Raw genomic sequence first — 16962 nt, 5'->3', positions numbered from 1 at the left:
TGGCGTTTGAAAGTGGTCATTGTAACCACTTCTACAACATCCTCTGGCAGCTCATTCCAGGTTAAGAATACCCTCAGTGTAAACCTGCCACTAGACAATGGGTGCAGGAGTAGGCCATTCTGCCCTTCGAGCACTGTGGCTGATCATCCACATTCAGTAACCCGTTCCTTCCTTCTCCCCACATCCCCTATCTTCAAGAGCTCCATCTAACTCTCTTGAAAGCATCCAGAGAATTGGCCTCCACTGCCTTCTGAGGCAGGGAATTCCACAGATTCACATCTCTCTGGGTGAAAAAGTTTTTCCTCATCTCCGTTCCAAATGGTTTACCATTTCTTAAACTGTGGCCCCTGGTTCTGGACTTCCCCAACATCAGGAACATGTTTCCTGCCTCTAGCGTGTCCAAACCCTTTATAATCTTATATGTTTCAATAAGACACCCTCTCATCCTTCTACATTCCAGCGTGTACAAGCCCAGCTGCACCATTCTATCAACATATGACAGTCCTGCCATCCTGGGAATTAATCTTGTCAACCTATGTCTCCCCCCCCCTCCTATGCTGTAGTCCCTTAACCCACCAGCCCCCAACCCTTTCTGGCTTAAGCCCTCCCTTCACCACCTCCAGTTTGGAATATTTTGGAGGACCAAGAAACCAAGAACCAAGAACCTACGCTGGGCTGCCTCAATAGGTCCCTTGTAAATCTCTCCCTTATCACCTTAAGCCTATGCCCTCTACCCTGTGAGCATTCACTTTATCCATGATCTTGTGCACCTCGATAAGGTCAGCCCTTGACCTCCTAAGCATCAACGAAAAAAGAGTCAACTGTGTAACTTGTAGACTATAACTAGTCCTCAGACCCAGGTAACATTCTGATTAATTTCTTCCACACCGACGACTTGTACACTTGCATCAAAATATTCAACTGTTCTACTTAATGCGCTTCCTAATGAGGGCAAGCATGCCAAATGCCTTCACCACCTGACTCCCCACTTCATGGAGCCATGCACCTGTACTCCCTGATCCCTGTTCTACACACTCGCCAGGGCTACACTAATTGCTGTTTGTCCTGCCCTGCTTTGACATACCAAACACCTGTCAGAGTTAAATTCCATTTGCTATTCCATGGCCCACCTTCCTTACTGATATAGATTTTGTTGTAAACTATCTGTTTACTACACCAGCAATTTTAGTGTCATCTACTTTTACAAAGTTACGTTTATTATCATCCAAATCTTTAATGTCGATAACAACAGCAGCGGACCCAACACTGACCCCTGGGGCGTAGGAGGCTGGTGTATAACATCATGAGGGGCATGGATTAAGTGAATGCCAGGGTGTTGGCTTAAGGTGAGAGGGGAGAGGCACCTCAGGCGCAACCTTTTCACTCAGAAGATAGTCCGTGTCCGGAATGAGCTGTCCGAGGAAGCTATAGAAATGTTTATGACTTTCAAAAGACATTTGGACAGATATATGGAAAGGAAGGGTTTAGAGGATGCGGTACTGTACAGTTCTATGACTGAGTCCGCTTTAGACTGAGACGGAAGTCTTGGCACTACGGAAAAGGCAAGGGAATTGAACAAAGTTCCTGAGTCCTGGATGGTGGCGACCCACAACTCTGGAGTGAACGGAGAACTCAACAAAAACTCTTCAGGAAAAAGTGGTACTGAAACACACCCCCAGGACTGGTGACATGTTGTAGGGTTCCGTAGGTACTGATGTCGACTGATGTAGACTTAAAGAAACAGCGTGGATCATTCATTCATTCATCTTCTAATGGGCCATCGATCTCACAAACATTCCCACTTTTGGAAGGTAACAAATGTAACCCATGATCTAGAAACGAGAGAGAGATTGAATGGAATGATGACTGGCCGTAGAATGGGTAATAAGGTAGTTGGAAGATAGTAGACGTATTGAGTAGAGTCAACCTGGAGTTACGACAGGCATGTCGTGTTTGACATATCTGTTGACACTTGTGTTTGAACTTGCAGAATAGGTAGCAGTAAAAATAGAAACAAGGAATTGCAGATGCTGGTTTACCAAGGAAAGACATCAAGTGTTGGAGTAACTCTGCGGGTCAAGCAGCATCTCTGGAGAACATGAATAGGTGACTTTTCAGGGCAGACAGAGATTGGGCAGTAAGCATTGTATCTGGGATTTCATATGCCTTTGATAGGAAGGCACACACAATTGTATACTGAAGTTGGAAGGCACATGTGATGGTATACTGAAGTTGGAAGGCACATGTGATGGTATACTGAAGTTGGAAGGCACATGTGATGGTATACTGAAGTTGGAAGGCACATGTGATGGTATACTGAGGTTGGAAGGCACATGTGATGGTATACTGAGGTTGGAAGGCACATGTGATGGTATACTGAGGTTGGAAGGCACACACGATGGTATACTGAGGTTGGAAGGCACATGTGATGGTATACTGAAGTTGGAAGGCACATGTGATGGTATACTGAGGTTGGAAGGCACATGTGATGGTATACTGAGGTTGGAAGGCACATGTGATGGTATACTGAGGTTGGAAGGCACATGTGATGGTATACTGAAGTTGGAAGGCACATGTGATGGTATACTGAAGTTGGAAGGCACACACGATGGTATACTGAAGTTGGAAGGCACACAATTGGGAGTAATGCACTATGTGGATAGAGAGGTGGTGAATGGACAGAAGACAGAGAAGGAAGGACCAGTTGGCATTTGGGCAGAGTGCCTGGTGATCAAGAGTTTAACTGTCATATATACCAGCCTCAGTACAATGAAACACAAAAACGCAGGGATAAATATATAATAATCAATAATACAATAAATTACGAACCATGACAGTAGGTAACCATGAAATTTAAAGTCTGTAGTGCAACCAGCAGCACAGTCCGAGACGATCATAGTTGCGGAAGTTAGTGTGTTGTGTTCAGGAGCCTGATGGGTGCTGGGAAGAAGCTATTCTTGAACCTGGAGGCCACGGTTTTCAGGCTCCTGTACCTTCTTGCTGGTGGTAGCAGCGAGATGAGAGCGTGGCGAGGGTGGTGTTAAAATGGGTCCCTTTTTGAGACAGCGCCTCCTGTAGATCCCTTCACAGTACTTGTTAAGGACCCGGCAGTGTCCACCACTCTAGTCTCCATCGTTCCTGGGCATTTGAGTTGCTAAACCAGACCACGATACAACCAGTCATTGAGCTCTCTCTCCACTGTACATCCAGGGGATGCTATGAATGAGGGGATCACCAGTGGAACGTTTCCTGGTGGTTCTGAACGGTGTGGCAATGGTGGGCATGAGAGAGGTGCTGGGGAGGCTTTGGTGTGCTTCGGTGGCCCTAGCTTCAGCCTGGTGCACCAGGAAATGTTTTGGTGATGCATGCCCAGCAGCATAAAGTTCCCAACTGTCCCCACTTGGGCACCTCTGGTATTTACTGGGCCCTGTTCACCACCTACATTTCTCCCAGCCTTCTGCCAAGTCCTCACATCACCTTGCACCAGCAGTAGCAAGGAACATGATGCTAAACTCTGAGCAGAAGGACCAGAGAGAAACGTTGATGCACTTAGACAGGGAGAGGTGGGAGGATGCGAGTGTGGCGATTAGAGCCTGGCCCCAAGCAGAGGGTAGAACGATCAGATTCAAACATACATTAGATGGCAGCAATGTTGTCACGGACAATCACGGCAGTAATATCCACTGGGGCCAGGTAACAGCATCCCACAGTGAACTCACGGAGCCTCTCATCGTGGGAGGGCTGCTACTCAGGGAGATGAGTAAACAAAAATAATGAACCAATTATTGCAATAATATATGCAATACAAAACAATACCAAACAAACCCACCGCCATAATACAAAATCTCCCAATTGTCTAAACAAATATTCTAACATGTTACACTCTTAAACAAGTATATCGCCATCCTTGTCAAGTATATCTTCCCAGCAGCCCTGAAAATCCCCCAGGGTGCCCTTGGACAGCGCGTAATCCCTCTCCAGTAGCACCCGGGTACTGACGTAACCCTGGAAACGGGGCAGGTAGCTTGCTTCCCGCAAAGACTCTATCCCTTACTCCCAATTCCTCCATCTACGCCGCATCTGCGTCCAAGATTAGATGTTCCATACCTGGACATCCAAGATGTCCTCATTCTTTAGGGAAAGGGGGTTCCTTTCTCCCATCAGAGCTTAGGCCCTCACATGTGTCTCCTCAGTACCCCACAGCTCCGCCCTTGCTTCCCCTCCCACTAATCGCAGCAAGGACAGAGTTCCCCTCGCCCTTACCTTTCACCCCATCAGCTGTCGCATACAGAACATAATCCTCCAACATTTTCTCCACCTCCAACGGCATTCCACCGCTAATCTCATCTTCCCATCTCCACCCCTTTCCGCCCTCTGCCGTGATTATTCCCTCCACAACTTCCTGGTTCCTTCCCACTCATCCATTCCCACCCAAACCACCCCCTCCCCAGGCACCGCAGGAGATGCAACACCTGTCCCTATACCTCCTCCCTCGACTCTGTCCAGGGACCCTGACAGTCCTTTCAGGTTAGGCAGAAGTTCACTTGCATCTCCTCCAACCTCATCTACTGTATACGTTGTTCAAGATACATCTTATACATCGGTGAGACCAAACGTAGACTGGACGATCGTTCCGCTGAACACCTTTGCTCAGCCCGCCCGGACCTACCTGATGTCCCGTTTGCTGGACACTTTAATTCCCCTTCCCATTCCCACACTGACCTTCCTGTCCTTGGCCTCCTCCACTGTCAACGTGAGACTAATCGCAAATTGTAGAAAATCGCAAATCTCACATTTTGCTCTGGCAGCTTATAACCCAGTGGTATGATTTTGATTTCTCTAACTTCAAGTAACCCCTGCACTCCATCTCTCCCCCACCCAAGTCACACCAGATTCCCATTCTCACCCGGCAAACAGCTAACTACGGCCGGTTACTTTAGCATCATTACTTTTTTGCATCTCTTTCATTCATTTGTTCTATATCTCTCCACATCATCGTCCAGATCGTTTCCCTTTCCCGACTAGTCTGAAGAAGGGTCTTGACACGAAATGTTACCCATTCCTTCTCTCCAGAGATGCTGCCTGTCCTGCTGAGTTACTCCAATATTTTGTGATTTAAACCCGCACCTACAGTTTCCACCTACACATGATAAGGGAATAACGTTTAGTGATAGGTAAAGCCAGAGCCCTCTTCCACCTGGTGCCATGACTCGCGGATGGCCAGCTTGGCCAGGCCCAGGAGCAACCCAACCAGGACATCTTCAGCCCTACCCTCTCCCCTACGCACAGGGTGTCCAAAGATGAGGATGGTGGGTGTGAAGTTCAGCCAGAAGGCAAGGAGCAGCCCCTTTAGGTGTTGGAACAAGGGCTGCAACCTCACACACTCCATATACACGTGGTACACAGACTCTTCCAGCCCACAACAGTGGCAGGTGGCTGGCGAGTCTGTGAACCGCGAGAGAAACGGGTTGCACGGGATTCACAGTGTCTCTGATTCCATGTCTCTCTCCATGCAGTCACCAGATCTTGTGGACGACGGGACAAATGTTACTGACGCCAGCCCATCAGGTGAGTGGTCAGAGAGAGGGGGGGTGTTCCACTGTTGGTCTCTTCGCCCAGTCCTCACCACCTCCTCTCTCCCTGGGAGTTCTATCCCCGATCCTCACTGTCGTCTCTCCCTGGGTGTGTTGTATCCCCGATCCTCACCACCTCCTCTCTCCCCAGTGTATTGTATCCCTGATCCTCACCACCTCCTCTCTCCCTGATCCTCACCACCTCCTCTCTCCCTGGGTGTTCTATCCCCGATCCTCACCACCTCCTCTCTCCCTGGGTGTGTTGTATCCCTGATCCTCACCACCTCCTCTCTCCCTGGGTGTTCTATCCCCGATCCTCACCACCTCCTCTCTCCCTGGGTGTGTTCTATCCCCGATCCTCACCACCTCCTCTCTCCCTGGGTGTGTTATATCCCCGATCCTCACCACCTCCTCTCTCCCTGTGTGTTCTATCCCCGATCCTCACCACCTCCTCTCTCCCCGATCCTCACCACCTCCTCTCTCCCCGGGTGTTCTCTCCCCGGACATCTCTCTACTTTAGTGTCCTGTCACCCCGGGTACCCTCTCTCTCCCCAGGCCTCACCCTCTCTTCTCTCCCCAGGTGGACGGCTGGGCGTGGATGTGGAGGAAGTGGGGGAGCACCGGCCGGTGCCCACCCTGATGACTCTGGGCACGGTGGGCAGTTTTGGCCACCAGCGGCCACTGCCCACTCACCCGCGCAGCGCAGAGGCAATGGCGCCCACGTGAGCTGCCCCCTCCCGCGACTCGCACACACTTCTCTCTCGTAGCTGAATCGGATCTTAAATTCGGGGCAGAGACTAATGCCGTAGGGTTTTGTATGGTTTTTAATGAGGAGGGGGGTGGGCTGCAGTGGGGCGTGGGTTTAGAGGCCACCTCTTAGTGTGATTCAGGGCTGCCCTCTGCCCCTGGGGCTTGTAGTGGTGGCAGGTGTGTGCCTGTAGTGGAGATGGGGAGAGTGGGGGCAGCACCAGCCTGGCAACACAGGGGCCCCAACCCTGGGTCCCCACCATGCTCTGTCACCAGGATCACGGGCACCCCTGGCTGGTGTATTCCCTTCTTCCCGAAGGAGGGGCAGTGGGCCCTGTCCCACCCCTCCCCTGGGATGTGGAGGAGTTAGGGGTGAGTGCTGACTGCTTTATATAGAGCCGTTGACCCAGCCTTGCGTAGGATTGTTTGTGCTGCTAACTGGGTGAGGGTTTTTTTAGATGACGGGGTGGGGGGGGGGGGGGGGGGGAAGGGGTCAGTGAGGGGAATCTCAGCGCCTCATCTGCAGTTGGGGGGCATTCTGAGAACAGCCCTCCACTGCCTCTAAAGCTGTGAACGGTTTGAGGGCAATTGGTGATCCCTGGGGTGATTGATCATCTGAGGGTAATGGATGATCCCAGGGGTGACTGGCCCCAGTCACTACATTGAAGGCAACAGTGTTCTGCAGATCCTGGGCTTGACTCATCTCAGGCTCGGAACTCCTGACTTTGTACAACCAAAGACCTATATTTTCATCTCCAGGGTTCATTAAAGGTTGCTTTCATTTTACAACCGTGCCGGACTGACAAAGTTCCTTGCTGAAACCGACAGCCATCGTTCGTGCACATCACACCAGGGTGATCAGGTGGTGGCGATGGTCTTTGGCACGCCTGCCTTTAGTGGGAAACACATTGCATTGGGACGTCATGATGCACCTGTACAAGTCGCTGGTATGACCACACTTGGAGCACTGTACTCAGGACCAGTCACCCAGCTACAGAAGGGTATCATTAAGTTGGGAAGAGTGCAGAGAAGATTCATCGGATGTTACCTGAGTTTGAGTTACAAGAGATTGGATAGGCCGGGACCTTATCTCTGGAGCGTAGGAGGGTGTGGGATGTCGTTACTGAGGTGCACAAGATCATGAGGGCATGGATAAAGTGAACACTCACAGTCTTCCCCAGAGTATAGAATTCTAAAACTAGAGGGCACAGGCTTGAAGTGAGATGGGAGAGATTTAAGAAGGACCTCGGGGGAAACTGTCTCGGAGGGTAGTCCAGAGCTGCCAGAGGAAGCTGTCAAAGTTAGATTTAGCTCTAGGGCTAAGGGAATCAGGTGATATGGAGAAAAAGCCGGAACGGGATACTGATTTTGTATGATCAGCCGTGATCACATTGAATGGCGGTGCTGGCTCGAAGGGCCGAACGGCCTACTCCTGCACCTATTTTCTATGATAGTGGATACAATTGCGACTGGAAATGCCAACTTGGTTGCGATGGACAAGGTGGGATGGATGACCTGTGTCCGTGCAGTGTAGCTGTGTGATTGGCCAGTAACTCGGGCTGAAGTTAGTGTCCGGCTGCACTCCTGACACGCTCCAGCCCATGACTGAAGGATCCCGGGTGGGGTATGCGGTGGTTGGCACAGATGTGGGTGCCAAGGGGGCAGCATAGGGTGACTGCCTCGCCAGCTACAGGCGCTTCCCCACGCAGGAATGGATATGGCTGCTGGGAATGGGACATCGGTTCAGGCAGGCTTTGAAGATTTCTTAGAATTGTTCCCGTGACTGAGAGGATCAGTGTGCTTGTAACGATCTCCTACAGCAGCCTACGTTACATCTGGGATATATACAGCACAGAAACGGGCCCTTCAGCCCATCGGCCTGCACTGACCCTCTACCAGGATGTGACCGCGCTGGACTGTGAAGAGGTGATTCATCAGGTGTTGCCGGGATTGGAGGACTTCAGTTGTGGGGAGAGACTGGACAGGCCAGGCTTGTGTTCCTGGAGCAAAGGGTACAGCGGATTCACCTGATATCTGAGACGGAGGGTTACCTGTGCATTTTACCCCTCTTATTCGCTGGTAGGGGTATAAAAACATTTACCGTAAGAGGAAGGTGCTTTAGAGGGGATCTGAGGAAGGTTTTGTTACACAGAGGGTGATACCAGCGAGCTGCCAGAGGAGGTGGTGGAGTCCAAAACCATTAGTCACGTTGCATTGAATTACAGGTACAATGAAAATCTTGCAGCAGCATCACAGGCATATGGACACAGACCACACACACAAAAATAAATTATACACAATTACACCACATTTCTAAAAGAACAAAGACTGCAAAAAAAGAGCCATGAGTACAAAAACATAATTAGAAGAAGAAAAAACATCACTGAAGTGAAGCAAGAGGTGACAAAGCATAGAAACTGCCCTAATGTGGGCAGATGGGATTAGTCCAGATGGGCAGAAGGTCAGCCTGGACATGGCGGGCTAAACGGCCAATTTCTGTGCTACTTCTGCATAGTATGCTTTGACTCAGCAGAGAAAGATTTTTACTGTATCTCCGTACACGTGACAATTAACTAATAGCAGTTGGCAAGGTTCAGCATGGTAGGCTGCTCTGGAAGGTTAGATCGCATGCCATCCAAGGACAGCTAGCTGATGAGAGAGAAATGTGGTGTTATGGAAGGAAGCAGAGGGTGATGGTGGAAGGTTTTTGGGACTGGAAGTGTGACTAGTGTGTGCCTCAGGGTTTGGTGCTGGGCCCATTATTGTTTGTCATTGTATCAATTGGATGAGACCATACAAGGCATTATTGGCAAGTTTGCAGATGACACTAAAGTGGGTAGTGAAGGGTTGTGAAAAATTGCAGCAGGATCTTGATCGATTGGCCAGGTGGGCTGAGGAATGGTTGATGGAATTTAATACAGAGAAATGGGAGGTGTTGTATTTTGGGATGTCTAGCAAGGGCAGGACCTACACAGTGAATGGTAGGGCTCTGGGTAATGTAGAGCAGAGGGATCTAGGAGTACAGGTTCCTTGAAGGTGGCGTCACATGGAAATACGGTGGTTCAGAAGGCTTTGGCCTTCATCAGTATTGAGTAGAAGTTGGGAGATCATGTTGCAGTTCTACAGGACATTGGTGAAGCTGCATGTGGAGTTTTGTATTTAGTTGTGATCACCCTGTTAGAGGAAAGATGCTGTTACTGGAAACGGCGCTGAGAAGATTTACGAGGATGTTGCCAGGACTCGAGGGCCTGAGCTATAGGGAGAGTTTGAGCAGGCAAGGACTTTATTCTTTGGAGCATAGGAAGATGAGGAGTGATCTTATTGAAGTGTATAAAACCATGAGAGGATTAGATGGAGTAAATGCAGTCTTTGAACCAGACTAGGAGAATAAAGAACCAGTGGAGGGGGCAGGGGGGGGGAGATTTAATAGGAACCTTAGGGGCAACTATTTTCATACAAAGGGTGATGGGTGTATGGAACAAGCTGCCAGAGGAGGTAGTTGAGGCTGGGACTATCACAATGTTTCAGAAACAGTTAGATAGGTACATGGATAGGACAGGTTTAGAGGGATATGGACCAAGCGCAGGCAGGTGGGACTAGGGTAGCTGGGGCATCTTGGTTGACTTGAGTTGGGCCGAAGGGCCTGTTTCTCTGCATCAGATTAGAGATGGCGGGAACCTGATTCGTCTGTAATTTTGGTGTTTCATTAAGATTTCTTAACCTTGTTTCGTTTGTGGTAAATGAGTTCCGTGCCAATGTCAGAACGAACTTTGTGGTCAGAGGGAACCGGTTACCTCAAGTCACCATCAACTGACTCGGCACAGCCACTCTGGGGGAGGGGCCGGACACAGAGCCAGTGAATGGATCTATTTGTTGGTCGGGTATGTGTTTTAGTGTCAGAGCCAGGGCCTCAATTATTTACAATCTGTATTAATGATAGATTTCAGGCAAGGACTTGGAGCGCAACTCGTCCAAGATGCCGCATCTACACTATTCCCACCTGCTGTGTTTGGCCCACATCCCTCAGAACCTTTCCAATCCATGTACCTGTCCAAATGTCTTTTAAATGTTGTTATGGTACCTGCCTCAACTACCTCCTCTGGGAGCTCGTTCCATACACCCACCTCCCTCTGTGCAGAAAAAGTTATTGCAGACTCCTATTTAATCTTTCCCTCTCTCACCTTAAACCTATGCCCACTGGTTCTTGATTCCCCCACTCTGGGCAAAAGATTGGGCGAATGCACAATCTATTCCCCTCATGATTTTATGCACGTTGATAAGATCACCCCACCACACTTCGAGGAATAAAGTCCTAGCCTGCCTAACGGCATGAGCAGTCTTCTGTGTATCCTCCACCCAGTCCCAGCTCCACGCTCCTCTCACACTTTGGCAGCATTCTCCTCCTCAGGAAAGATCAATACAATGCATTCAAACTAAGCTGGAAATCCTGGAAATGCTCAGCAGATCAGGCTGCATCTGTGGCAAGAGCAACAGGTGACCTTTCCACTCAGAGGCTCTTCTTCACGCTGGAGAGGTGAAGGAAGGTGAGTGGGAGGGAAGGAGACCTCTGGCAGGGTCGTACAGTTGTCATAAGTGATAGGAGCAGAATTAGGCCGTTCAGCCCATCAAGTCTACTACGCCATTCAATCATGGCTAATCTATCGTTCCTTCCTAACCCCATTCTCCTGCCTTCTCCCCATAACCCTTGACACCCGCACTAATCAAATCACGGGGATAAGCTGTGGTCAAAGTTATCTGATCAATAAGTGAACGCAAGCAGTTGGTCAAGTGTACAATTGTCATGAAACACATGGTGCAGATGTACAGGCCCATTGACACACATAAATGTACAATAATAATACAATTCATAACTACAATGTTCGTTAACCAGACCATGATCGTGCAAGCCCAAACTGCGTGGTGCAACCTAACAAAGTCTATAGTGGAGCATTGCTGAGGTTAGTGTGCAGGGTTGTTCAAGAATGGTTGCTGGGAAGAAGCTGTTTAGCTTAGAGATACAGCGCGGAAACAGGAACCACCGACCAGCGAGCCCCACACATTAACATATCTTACACACACTAGGGACAATTTACACTTATAACAACACAACAAACCTGTACGTCTTTGGAATGTGGGAGGAAACTGAAGATCTCAGGCACGGGGAGAACGTACAAACTCCGTACAAACAGCACTCGTAGTCGGGATCGAACCCGGGTCTCTGGTGCTGTAAGGCAGCAACTCTACTGCTGACCCACTGTTCTTGAACTTGGAGGTGAGAGTTTTCAGGTTGTGAACCTCCTCCCGATGATAACAACAAGATGAGAGCGTGGCCAGGGAGTGTGGGTCTTTGATGACGCAGTGCCTCTTGCAGATCCCTTTGATGATGAAAGCATGGGTAAGGAACCTCAACTAAAGGATGTGGGAGCTGAGAAATGTAGAGCAAGCAGGCATGCCCAACAGATCAAGCTAGAGTAAAGGTGAACGAATATTACACGGGACTGGCCCAGACCAACAAAACACACGACCTGCACATAGACCACCACAGCAGAGGGACAGGCCCTTCAGCCCACAATGTCTGTGCCCAACATGATGCCAAGTTAAAATCATCTCCTCTGCCTGCACGTGATCCATTCCTCCATATCCATGTGCCTATCTAAAAGCCTCTTAAACACTGCTATGTATTTGCCACCATCTCTGGCAGCGCATTCCAGGCACCCGCCACTCACTGTGTAAAAAAACTTTAACTGCACATCTCCCTTCAACTCCCACCCTCCGCTTCAAGCTATGCACTCTAACATTTGCACATCTCCACCCTGGACAAAGACTCTGTCTACCCTTATTTATTCCTCTCATTAATCTGTATACGTCATTAGGTCTCACCTCAGCCTTTGACTTCCATAGAAACCAATCAAAGCCTGTCTTTACAGCTAAATAGCCTCTAATCCAGCAACATTCTGGTAAACTTCTGCACCCACCTCAAAGCCTCCGCATCCTGTAAAGTGACCAGAACTGCACGCAATATATTAATATTGTAGAATTTTATACATTGCTGAACTTGTGGAATTCAATATTGATTTAGATAGATTTAACATTTCAGAGAATACTGTCATTAACTTTTATAGACACATTGCAGTCAATATCCAGCTGTTTGCATCATTTAAAAAAAAAATCTAAAATATTTATTCAAATATTAAAATAGTATTTACAACACAATAAAACAAAACAGATCCCAGCACCATAGTACAAGACAAAACAAATAAACCAAGTAAAGTACTAAACAGCTATATTACAATCCTTGTCCAGGATACACTCAACCCCCCCCCCCCCCCCCCCCCGTGGTGCCCAACGGTCCCGGAAATCCCCCAGTGCCCATGGACAGCGCGTAGTCCCTCTCTAGTACCACCCGGGCGCGGACATAACCCCGGTAAAGGGGCAGGCAGCCGGCTTGGGCAGAGACCTCTTCCACCTGGCGCCGTGACTCGCGGATGGCCAGCTTGGCCAGGCCCAGGAGTAACCCAACCAGGACATCTTCAGCCCTACCCTCTCCCCCACGCACAGGGTGTCCAAAGATGAGGATGGTGGGTGTGAAGTTCAGCCAGAAGGCAAGGAGCAGCTCCTTTAGGTGTTGGAACAGGGGCTGCAACCTCACACACTCCATATACACGTGGTACACAGACTTCCAGCCCACAACAGTGGCAGGTGGCTGGCGAATCTGGGAACTGCGAGAGAAACAGATTGCAGGGAACTCCTCAGTGCAGTGCCCTCCACCCCAGGTCCCCGGTGTAGAGGTGCAGAATCCCTACGTAGAGGGACCCCACTGGGAGGCCCCCTCGCTACCGAAAGGCAACACCGATCACCATTTTGTGCCGGACTGCGGACCAGGGTGAGGAAGTGCAGGGTGTGGAGAAGGAGCCCGTACAGGACATCCCTCCCTGTGTCTCGGAGGGAGGTGTCTGCGGCTGGCCTGGTATGCCAATTCCAGCACACGGGAATGCAAGAGGCTGCAGAGAGTGGTGGACACACCTCAGTCTGATATGGCCATAACCCTCCACACCATCAAAAGCATCTACATGCGATGCTGCCTCAAAACGGTGGCATCTATCATCAAAGACCCCCACCATCCGGGCCGTGCTCCTTTCTCACTGCTACTGTCGGGCAGGAGGATGTCCCACGCCACCAGGTTCAGGAACACTTACTTTCCACCTTATCACAGCACCATTTTCCTGCACACTCTGCCATTTCTCCACTGGTTTGTTTCTCTCCAATCTCACTGTTAGTGGCAGATAGTCTGTTGCTCCCTTCTCCTAAACCAAGACATGCCTTGGATATCTGATTTCCGATGTACATCCTCAGCAGCATAACAATAGTTTCTCTATACAATACACATGCGGTTTTTTAAACTTGGGTGAAGTTGCATTTGGAGTATTGCGTGCACTTCTGATTGCTCCATTACAAGAAGGGTGTGGCAGTTTTGGAGAGGCTATTTTAGAGAGTATTAACTGTGAGAGATTGAACAAACTTACATTGTTTTCTCTGGAGTATTGGAGGCTGAGGGGAGACGATGTTAATTTGGTGGAAGCAGATACAATAGTGGCGTTTAAGAGGCTTTTAGATAGGCACATGGATTTGCAGGGAATGGAGGGATATGCGTCGTGTGTAGGCAGAGGAACAGACATTGTGGGACGAATGGCCTCTGTATATTCTAGTACTAACGCTTGCTCCAGGAGTGTCAGTCTGACGAGTTCATACTGATCACCAACACAGCAATCCCATTAGTTCCCTCCCCTGCTTCATTTCCCTCGAGCCCCATACCCTCTCCCACTGCCCGGTACACAGCACTATTTACAGCAGCCAGGTCATCGTTGGGATGAGGACGGGGCACCCAGAGGAACTGCATGGCAGGCAGGGAGAATGTGCAAACTCCACACAGACAGCACCGTAAGTCAGGATAGAGGCCGGGTCACTGCAGCCGTGACCTTTGATGGCAGGAAGGCCATTGATGAAGCCCTGAAGCAGATTGAGACAGTCAGCAACTCCTGCAGAGAATGATATAAAATGATGATAGGCACGGATGGTGCAGTCAGAAGCTTGGTCCCAGGTGGATATGTCATCGATTAGACCAGCTTTAAGGTGGGTGGAGCAAGTTTTTTTTAGACGGTGTTGTGCATCTGGAATGCACTGCCAGGGGTGGTGGTGGAGGCAGATCTGATAGTGGCGGTTAAGGCTTGTACATAGGTACATGGATATAGATCACGTGTCGGCAGAGGAGATGCGTTTAACTTGGCATCATGGCCGGTATGGACACTCTAGAGAGAGTTAACAACTTCAAATGTCTTGGGCCCAGCATATAGATGTAACATGAAGAAGGTGCATCATCACCTCAACTGTCTCAGAAGTTTAAAGTAATTCTGCATGTCACCCAATACTCTAACAAACTTCCACTAATGTAGTGTAGAAAGTATCCCTACCTGTAGCATCATGGCCTGGTACACAATTCCGACGCACAGGAAAGCAAGAAGCTGCAGAGAATGGTGAACTCAGCCCGGTCCATCACAGGTACAGCCCTCCCAGCCATCAAAAGCATCAACATGAGCTGCCTCCTGAAGATGAAGGCATCTAACATCAAGGACCTCCACCATCTGGGCCGTGGCCTCTTCTCTCTGCTATCATCGGGCAGGAGTCCTACACCACTAGGATCAAGAACAGTTACTTTCCTACAACTGTGTTCAAAAGGGAACTGCAGATGCTGGAATATCGAAGGTACACAAAATTGCTGGGGAAACTCAGCGGGTGCAGCAGCATCTATGGAGCGAAGGAAATAGGCGACGTTTCGGGCCGAAACCCTTCTTCAGACCCAACTATCCTACAACTATCAGGTTCATGAACCAATCTGCACAACCCTAATCCTACCAAGCATGTTTGTGCATTGTTAATGTAAATGTCATCGAGTGGAGGTTCCAGCACCAACTCTTGATGCTCACAGTGAAGATGGTTAACTCCTGACCAACCAGCCCAATGGCCTGAAAATATGACGGATGGACTTTAATTCTGATGAATTAGATCTGTTGCATTTAGTTAGACAAACCAAGGCAGGACTTACAAGGTAAATGGTCGGGTCCTGGCGGGGGTTGAAGAACAGATAGACCTTAAAAGTATATGTGCCGTGTGGTGACACAAGTAAACAGGGTGAAGAAATAGGCATTGGCACGCTGTCATTTATCTGTAAGGCTATTAACATAAAACACCACAGTAACAGGCCTTTTGGTCCACACTGTCTGTGCATAACGCCCAGAACAACTCTTATCTACCTGCACATAATCCATATCCCTCCATTCACTGCATATCCATGTGCCCATCCAAAATCCACTGTGGTATCTGCCTCCACTGCTCCCCCCGGCACCGTGTTCCAGCCCCCTACCACCAAACTTGCCCCGCACATCTTTAAACCTTGCCCCTCTCACCTTAAAGCTATGCCCTCTTGTGGTTTATTTTTTCGTTCATAGAAAAAGGTTTTAACTGTCTATCTAAGCCTCTCATAATTGTATCAGGATTCCCCTCAACCCCCAGAGAAAACAATAACCCCTCCCTGTAGATAATACCCTCTAATCCAGGCATCGTTTTGGTCATTCTCCTCTGCACCCTTTCCAAAGACTCCTCATCCTTCCTGTAATGGGGCAACTAAAAATTCACACTACGGTGAAACATAGAAAATAGGTGCATGAGGAGTCCATTTGGCCCTTCAAGCCAGCACCGCCATTCATTGTGATCATGGATGATCATCCACAATCAATAAACCGTGCCTGCCTTCTCCCCATATCCCTTGATTCCGCTGGCCCTTAGAGCTCTATCTAACTCTCATTTAAATTATTTCAGTGAATTGGCCTCCATTGCCCTCTGTGGCCGGGAATTCCACAAATTCACAACTCTCTGGGTGAAAACAAAGCAAGAATTTCATTGTCCTATCTGGGACACATGACAATAAACTTTCTTGAGTCTTGAATCTCTTGAATCTTGAAAAAGTTTTTTCTCACCTCAGTTTTAAATGGCCTCCCCTTTATTCTCAGACTGTGGACCCTGGTTCTGGACTCCCCCAACATTGGGAACATTTTTCCTGCATATTGCTTGTCCAGTCCTTTTATAATTTTATACATTTCTATAAGATTCCCTCATCCTTCTAAAGTCCAGTGAATACAAGCTCAGTCTTTCCAATCTTTCCTCATATTGACACTCCCTCCATCCTGGGGGTTAACCTCGTGAACCTACGCTGCACTGCCTCATTATCAAGGATGTCCTTCCTCAAATTAGGAGACCAAGACTGTACACTATATTCTAGATGTGGTCTCCCAAGGGCCCTGTACAACTGCAGAAGGACCTAAATAACTTTAACTCAATGTCTGCAGTATGCTATTTGCACTTTCTATATTGCACCTTTTATTATTGCACCTTAATAACATACCTCAAAATGTTACTACATTCTGGCACACTGTGAATATTTTAAATAATGTATATGTCCATTGTCTATCTTATTGGTATATTGTCTGTCTGTGTTATAAATATTACTTGCACATTTGGAGTATGGGGAAACGCAATTTCAATCCTCTGTGTAACTACTTGTTGCATTATTTGAATTGACAATAAAGTT

The 16962-nt window shown here is 48.7% G+C and overlaps 1 protein-coding gene across 4 annotated transcripts in view; it reads left to right on the top strand.

Moving 5' to 3' along the window:
- The window catches only part of scrib (scribble planar cell polarity protein), a 151958-nt gene extending 144849 nt beyond the window's left edge, over positions 1-7109 (top strand). For all 4 annotated transcript variants that reach the window (XM_033040594.1, XM_033040586.1, XM_033040567.1 and 1 more), the window contains 2 exons: positions 5517-5568; positions 6154-7109. In XM_033040594.1, coding sequence (XP_032896485.1) covers positions 5517-5568; positions 6154-6299 — 198 coding nt within the window. In that variant the 3' untranslated portion in view covers positions 6300-7109. The remainder of the gene's footprint in view (positions 1-5516; positions 5569-6153) is intronic.
- The last annotated feature ends 9853 nt before the right edge of the window (positions 7110-16962 follow it).

The sequence above is a fragment of the Amblyraja radiata genome, chromosome 2, assembly GCF_010909765.2.
Source record: "Amblyraja radiata isolate CabotCenter1 chromosome 2, sAmbRad1.1.pri, whole genome shotgun sequence".
NCBI classification, from domain to species: domain Eukaryota; kingdom Metazoa; phylum Chordata; class Chondrichthyes; order Rajiformes; family Rajidae; genus Amblyraja; species Amblyraja radiata.
Note: the sequence above shows the minus strand (reverse complement) of the source record. Positions and strands in the feature narration are given on the sequence as shown.